The 8,162-nt window shown below is 37.0% G+C and overlaps 1 protein-coding gene across 6 annotated transcripts; it reads right to left on the bottom strand.

Moving 5' to 3' along the window:
• Positions 1–442: 442 nt before the first annotated feature.
• On the bottom strand, positions 443–6,869 carry LOC149236968 (uncharacterized). Of its 6 annotated transcripts, none has more exons than XR_016246266.1 (4): positions 3,183–6,869; positions 2,860–2,966; positions 2,309–2,517; positions 443–2,008 (listed from the first exon to the last, which is right to left on the bottom strand). XR_016246266.1 is itself a non-coding variant. In XM_089372552.1 (3 exons), the coding sequence occupies exon 1, from the start codon at positions 6,531–6,533 to the stop codon at positions 3,186–3,188; it is 3,348 nt and encodes a 1,115-aa protein (XP_089228678.1). In that variant the 5' UTR covers positions 6,534–6,869; the 3' UTR covers positions 443–2,517; positions 2,860–2,903; positions 3,183–3,185. The 6 variants fall into 6 exon arrangements, 1 of the variants encoding a protein (XP_089228678.1); XR_016246265.1 differs by having other exon boundaries at positions 443–2,517; positions 3,183–6,590; positions 6,699–6,869; XR_016246264.1 differs by having other exon boundaries at positions 443–2,517.
• Positions 6,870–8,162: the final 1,293 nt, after the last annotated feature.

Genomic DNA, 8,162 nt, shown 5'->3' with positions numbered 1-8,162 from the left:
AAAAATGTAAAAATATAGCTAATTCACAGCAGAAACAAGACACAGGTAGAAAGTTCACAGCAGAAACAAGACACAGGTAGAAAGAACAAATAATTTATGACAGGATCCCTGTTGATGAATCAAGTCAGCCATATGGTGATCAATTAGAGATCAATGCCTTTCATGATTTCATCGTCAAAAGAATGGACATTCTTATAACAAAACATTTTACCATCTCCCTAGCTTTATTCTTTGGCAGCCATGGCTTCCACCTCTGCTTTTTGATTCTTCAGAATTTCAATTATTTCAGTGCTCATTGTGTGTCATCATGGTACTGTCATCATCTGCTGGCTGTTCTGTACAAGTCGTCACACTAGCAAATTATGAAGAGCCCTCTATCTACACCCTTTCCAACGTATCACATTCCCCAGAGTCCTCCGCTCTTCAATGAGGTTAGCAACTGTACTAGATGGGTTCATGGAAATAAGCTTCCTGCAGGTTTACATAGGACTGTGACAGCATTCTTGACATGACTTAATATGGCAAAGTTCCAACCACCTAATGCAGCGTTTCCAACTATGAGAACATGGAACTGCTAACTTCCCTTTGTGATGTTTCAAGTTTTACACTATCAGAAAGGTAAATCTAGGCTGAAATTATAACATTTACCAGTCAAAATTTATATGAAATTCAATCTCACAAGGTAGAGCCTTTTGTTTATTACCGTCCATATTACCTGAAAAAAGATAAACCATATTTGCATGCTGTAACTCTTTGTTCTGTGCAATAATATGTGAAGCATTTCTCCAACAACAAAAAAATCTGGAGGTCAATTTTCTTTCACATTAACAGTAGTGTCTCTATAATCTCTATTGGCAATGAGAGTTTAGCAATAGTAAACAGTGTGGGAAGGAATGTCTCTTGGTCTCAAGATTTGAGGAAAATGATTACCAGCTCATCTGAACGAATACATTGATCAAGCATACACTTAACCTTCTTCAAGGGAGTATACATGCTGCATCACCACACTATTTGACAAGCATCTAGTTTTGAAGTAGAGATAATCATCTTTACTACTGCAAGATAGATAGGCTGGATATGAAGCATACCGAAAGGCTTTAACCTTCTCTATTTGCCAACATTTTTACGATAGTCATACTGATAATTCTATCACCTGGTCCACTGACAGGAAAAAGTGTGCATAAAACTCTCCTACAAATCTCATCTTGTATTTCTTGTACAGCCATGCGAAAAGTTAAACACCATAAATTCTGAGCATTATTTAATCCAGCTGGCCTCACATCCATGCTAATTTCAAATTTCTTTTTCTGAATCTTGAGATAATTTATAATATTTCCACTGTTTGATTCTGGAGGTAGTAATTGTAGATTGACTTGTATCTGTACTTGGAGATAATTTTACAAAGTTAATGTACAAGTCTTGTACTTCCAATGCTGCCAGACTCAAATTCACCATAAAATGTTTTCACTTCCAGCTTCATCTTTGCCAACATCTGAACCTACTTCATATGTTACTTATATTATCTTCCTTAGAACTCTGAATCTGAAAGTTTTCCGAGACATCCAGGAGTCCCATGTACTGAACTCATCTATGTCTGTCATGCATAGTCTTTCTAGTCTCGAACCTTGGCTATAATTGAAGCCCTCCTAATTTCTCCAATAGCAATTTTATGTTCTGCTAAAGGGATTTTGCCTAATTCCACATAAGAAATTTCACAGCACCCATGCCCATCCTGAATCTTAGTATACATAGCTTGTCCTGTATTCTCTGAATAGGTGCAGATATTCTTGTAGTTTATGAAGCTTAAATTTCCTTCTTAATTCAAGAACAAGTCTGACCCTTCAGCGCACTACATCACCCATTAATCTGATAAAATATTCAAAACCTTCCTCTCTGTTTCTGCCACAGTATCTCCTCATTTGTCTTCAATAAAATTCTTGTGAAGGCTATCATGCCACCATTAATCTTCAGCTATGAGGTTATAGCTTTGAACATTTGTTATGTGCTTCTGCACACATCCAGAAGAGACCAGCTTGAAGCCTTGAACTATGTTAATCCTAAACATTAGTATTTTATGACAGCAGACCTTTCAGTAAATTATAAGCGAGAACTTTGCAGCAAATCTTAATTATCTTTTTCACAAATAGTCTTTCAAATCTCATCTTCTGTTGCCTTGCCTATAAATGAAGCCCTCCTAATTTTTTCAATAGCAAATTTATATTCTGTTACAGTGATTTTGTCTATTTATATGGAAGATTTTCACAGCTCCCACGTAGCTCAAGATATTCTTGTAGTTTATGAAGCTTACATTTCCTTTTCAATTTGAGGACAAGTCTGGCCCTTCAGGGCACTACACCCATTAATCCGATAATTTTTTTAAAAACCTCCCAATTTGTTTCTGCCACAGTATCTCCTCGTTTGTCTTCAATAAATTTCGTGTCAAGGCTATTATGCCACCATCAATCTTCAACTATGTGATTGTAGCTTTGAGCATTTGTTATGCACTTCTGCACACATCTAGAAAAGACAAGCTCAAACTAGTTAATCCTGAACATTAGTACTTTACGACAGAAGAACTTTCAGCAAATTATAAGCGGGAACTTTGCAGCAAGTAGGAAATTCTAGGAATGAGAAAGCAGTATTAATAATGAACAGAAGATAGTTTTTTCAGTGGCAAAGATTGCAACAAAGAAGATAAGTTCAAAATTGATAAAGGAAAAGAAAATATCATGACTGCAAGAAGAATCTCTTATGCATTGATGTATTAAAACTGCAAGAAATTATGTCAGCTTTAGCGTCAATAACCATAACAACAAAGGAAACCCAGATTCCCAAAGAACTAACGCCATTCACTATTACCTTGTGTGTTGTTCCATAATCATCTCAGATCACAAGTGAATTGCCTGCACCAAAGTGGAGTGGTATTCACCACAAAACATCATAATCCTGTTAAACCATCACCAACACTGAAATTTGATAACAAGAAAAGAAACTGTTAAAACAGAAAACAGAAGAGAGATCCAGAAATAAAAGGATCCAGTCTTTTGAGAATCAATTTTGGTATGTAATTGTTTTACAGTAGAAGAAAAGACCAATAATCTTAAGGATAATCATATATTGTTCTCTATAGATGGAAACCCAGAATGCATCAAAGTGAGAAAAAATAAAAACATCCTCGTCACCTTTCAAAACTCATTTGGTAGATTAGAATATGTTAATGGATTTGGCTCACAACCGCTGGCCATCATCTCTTCAAAGATTGCATATGCACGATCCACTCTGCCTGCTATGCTAAACGCGCGAATTAGTGCATTGTAGGTAGCAACATTTGGTTCATAACCCCTAGAAAGGAGTTCTGCATATACCTCACCTGCTTCCTCCATCATACCAACCTTTCCAAGGTGACCTATCAAGGAATTGTAAGCAAACAAGTTTGGGATAGAACCACTGTTCTTCATTTCCTCAAAAACTTTAAATGCTTCCTCCAATTTTTCAGCTTTGCCCAGTCCATCGATGATGATATTATACACGATCGTATCAGGCTTCAAGCCACTAGACTTCAGTTCTACAAAGAAATGAAAAGCCTCATCTACCCTATCAACCATACAAAGACTGTCTATGAGAATAGTGTATGATTTTACATCAGGTTTTATGCCCTCTGCTACCATTCTCTCGAAAAGCTGACAAGCTTCATCTACATCCCCTACCTTCCCAAAGGCGTTCATGAGAATATTGTAAACTGCACAATTAGGCCTGCACCCGTTTTCAATCATTTCTTGAAAGAAGTGATTGGCCTCAGATACTCTTCCTGCCTTACCAAGTCCATCAATAAGAGGACCATAAGTAGATGGGGAGAGAAGATATCCCCTCTTCACCATATGACCATACAAATCTATGGCCTCATCCACTCTACCGGCCATCACAAGACCTGATATGAGGGTGTTGTAGTTTACTGTATTCATCTTGCATCCTCTAGCACGCATCTCATCAAGAAGCTTGAAAGCATCATCCATCTTTCCAGCCTTTCCAAGAGCATCAAAGAAGGCGTTGTAAGTGTAAACATTTGGATTACAACCTGACTTCTTCATCTGTTTGAAAAGATCCCAGGCAATATGCATATGGTCAGCTTTACATAACCAATCAATAAGAGTATTGTAAGCTATAGTGTCAAGAGCAACGCCTCGATCTTTTGATTCTTCAAATACTCTGTGAGCGTCAAACACTCTTCCTGCTTTGCATAGGGATTTGATGAGAGAGCGTACCACATATATGTATTGACTACCACCCTTAGCCAACATTCCTTCATAGGTCAAGATTGCCTCATCCAACCTGCCCACTCTGCCCAGGCCATCAATTAGGGCTGCACAAGCAACATCATCGGGAAGCAGTCCCATCACATCATAGAACTCCTTGAACACTCTCAAAGCATAATCCATTTGCCCAGATTTTGCAAGCCCTGGCAAAACAGTACCCATAGTTACAAGGTTTGGAGAAAATTTGTTTTTCATATCTTCAAAGAGCTGGCAAGCTTCATCAATTCTATTTGTTTTTATGAAACCATCAATTAGTATGTTGTAAGTTATCTCATCAGGGTAACACCCATTTTCTGTCATCTCTTGCATTATCTTGAAAGCCATATCTACCTCTTTATTCTTACAGAGACCATTCAACATTGAATTGTGTGTAATAACATTTGGTGGGCATCCCTTTTCCCTCATTCGTTGAAATAACTCTATTGCTTCCTTAACCTTGCCATCTTTGCCAAGCCCATCTACCAGAATATTATATGTTATAACAGTGGGGGGAAGATTCATCTGCTGCATTTTGTGAAACATCTCCCATGCCTCGTCTGTTCTGTCTTCCTTGTAAAGAATATCAATCAAAGTATTGTTAGTGACAGTGTCTGGTTCACACCCACTTTCTATCATCTTCAAGGTCATCCCAATAGCTTCATCCACTTTTCCTGCCTTGGCATAGCAGCATATCATGATATTATACGTGATTACATCAGGGGACAGACCTGTCCGTTTCATTTCTTCAAAAAGTTCATTCACTTCTTTAATCCTTCCTACCCTCCCGAGGCTATCTATACAAACATTGAAGGAAACAACATTTGGAGAAATTCCTTTTTTCTTCATCTGCAGAAACACGTCATATGCTTCATCAGCCTCACCATTCTTTCCATGATAATTGATGAATAAGCTGTAGGTTAAAGATGTTGGATCACACCCTTTATTGTGCATAACCTGAAAAAACTTCTGTGCATCCTCCAACCTGTTATTCTTAAGAAGACCTCCAATCAACGAATTGTAAGTATACAGATTGGGAGAACTCCCTCCCTCCACCATTTCATCCAACACTGCAAGTGCCTCATCAATTTTTCCACCTGTGCATAGGGCGTTGATAATAGTAGTAAAGGTAACTACAGTTGGAGCACATCCATCAGCTATCATCTCCTTCCAAAGCTCCCATGCAGCATCGACGAGGCCACAATCCCCATATTTATCTATCAAAGTATTGTATGTGATAGAATCAGGACTACATTTGTTGCTTCTCATCTCTTTCAGTAATGCTGTCGCCTCATCCAATCTACCCGCATTACAGAGAGCATCCATTAATGTGGTGAACAACACAACATCCGGTTTGCAGCCCTCCTCCTTCATTTGTCTCCACAGGCCCCATGCTTCATCGACCTTGCCAGCTCTCCCGTGTATCTTTATGCAGAGTGTGAAGGTGTACACATTGGGTCTCAAGCCAAGTTTTCGCATTTCAGCCAGAAGTCCCATCACCTGTCCTGTATCTCCCATTTCTCCACAGGCACCCATTAGTACAGAATAACATTTTAGGCTTGGCAACAATCCTTCCGAAATCATCTTCCTGTACACCACCACGGCTTCTTTCCGAAATCCCGATTTGATTAGTAATCCTATAAGACCATTGTAAGCAAAGTCACTAAGCATAAGCCCAGATTTCTTCATCTTTTCCAGGGCTGAAGGAATTTGCTCCAAACCACCTGCTATTCCGAGGTTGCGGAGAATTATTAAATAGGTCTGGGAATTAAGCCTACAGCGTTGCTTTTGCATCAAATCTAAAACGCGTGCCATCTCCTTCACCATGCGGGCTCTTCCGAGGATTTCTAGCATGGTATTGTAGGAATATGTGGTGTGCATAAATTGTTTTTGTCTGGCAGCCGAGAAGAAAAAACCCAATGCCTGCTTTGGATCAGAATATGATTTAAGGACTTGTATTACATGGTCGGAAGTTAACCCACTGGCAGTACCTGCCTGATGTATTGGCGGGCAAGTCGTGTTAATTTTGGGATTTGGATGCGCGTTAATTGCCAGTACAGTTTGTACGCAAGAGACCTTCATTGAACACAAATTGAAAGATAATGCCCCACTTGTTTTTCTTCCTCTTTTGGACCCAAAGTGCCCCACTGTAGCAGACCCTTCTCCTACTCCTGCTCTGTATGTACAACTACAGACCAATTCCACTTCTCTTCCATTGGAAATTCCTATTAAACATGTCTCCATTACTCCTACCACGGATAATTAAATTACAGCAATTCAACGGGCCCAAGGGTTTACTGTCTGAAGTGCAAATAGATTTTCACAGAATGACAAAAACATCAGACACAATCAGACTAACCCGTTAAAAGTATGCGTACAGGGCATGAAGTTCAGAGGCAGAGGAGATACCTCCTTCGAGTGCTATGTGTCAGTGTCCATTTAGACTGGTTCGGTCTCATGAAGGGACGTTATCTTGAGCGAGTGGCCGGACCTGCCTTCTGTTTTCGACCTCCCATTTTGTATTACACGCAGAGGCAGTAATATATTGATTGCCCGTGGAATTTTGCTTCTATCACAACGAACGGAAGGCAAATCTGTTCGAAATTATTATTGTTATTATATTTTTAATATTGTGAAAATTTATCATAAATAAACTAATAGTAAGTTTATTAGGTGTATAGAAAGTCTGATCATTTTTTATTATACAGGTCAAAAAATAAAATAATATGTTTGCAAGATATAATGATATTCAATTTTTTTGTCGTGTTATTAATTTTTTTTTATTAAAAAAATTTAAAATTTATTCAAATTTTAACATTATAAAATTAAATTTATTATTTTTAAATAAAATTTATTTCTATTTATTTCAAATATGATTGGTTGAAATGCCTCCCCTCTTATTGTGTAATAATGGCAAGAATTAACTTTTATGTACTTTATTATTAATTACTATATATTATATTGCTAATTACTATTTACAATAAATATAAATTATTTGAAAAATAACATTATATAGTAATTACTATGTACCATAAACACAAATGATTTGTAATTAAATTCAAAATTCAATTTTGTCATTGGTGTAAAGTATTGAATAGACAGTTTTTATGGATTTTATTTTTTAATTTACCAAAAAATAATTTAAAAAATATAAATTTGAAAAAAATATGTAAAAATAACATGTGTACAATTTGTACAACTCTCATTATATCAATCTATATTCTAATGACAGACATGTGTAATATAATACCAGCATTATATAAAATAATTGTCATTATTCAATATTAAATAAATAATTATTAACTTATTATCATTCTTTTCAATGTCAATTCTTTATATATATATATATATATATATATATATATGATGATGATGATGATGATGGTTAACGTCCACTGAGACCAAATTGGTCTATCGGACCTACAATTTTCTTAATTTTTACTTGTCTGGCTCCTCGTCTTTCTTGGCGAGATTGGTGTTGTAGCTTTCTTTCTTTTCTCTACGGTCTTCCAACTTCCTTTGTCTTGCATCTCCTTCATCTCTTCTGGTTCTTGGGACATTGATGTCTTAGCTTCGCGATCTATTGTGTTCGTTCTTTTGAAAATAGTCGGAGAAGAAGTTTGGTTTAGGAGATCTGCTTTGTTGTTAAATGAAGATTTATTTTCTGCAGTATTCAAATCCTCACAACTGTTGATTTGTTGGGGCGGGCTTTCTCCTTGCTTGTTTTGAGAGTTGTTTCTTTCTTCCTTGATTTCTTGTGACTCAGAGTTTTCTCTAGAATATTCTTCTTTGATGACAGTGTAGTGTTCTTTTTGTGCTCCTTCCCACCATGTAGATCTGTGGTGGTTTTTTCTAGCAAAATTTTTCTCAGAG

Source organism: Pinus tabuliformis, chromosome 8, assembly GCF_031772625.1.
Source record: "Pinus tabuliformis cultivar Carrire ecotype Pingquan chromosome 8, CPIR1, whole genome shotgun sequence".
NCBI lineage: Eukaryota > Viridiplantae > Streptophyta > Pinopsida > Pinales > Pinaceae > Pinus > Pinus tabuliformis.
Note: the sequence above shows the minus strand (reverse complement) of the source record. Positions and strands in the feature narration are given on the sequence as shown.

Bases quoted from the DNA above. Each gene is read 5' to 3' on its own strand.
- LOC149236968 (XM_089372552.1), bottom strand. From the start codon at position 6,533: ATGGAGACATGTTTAATAGGAATTTCCAATGGAAGAGAAGTGGAATTG.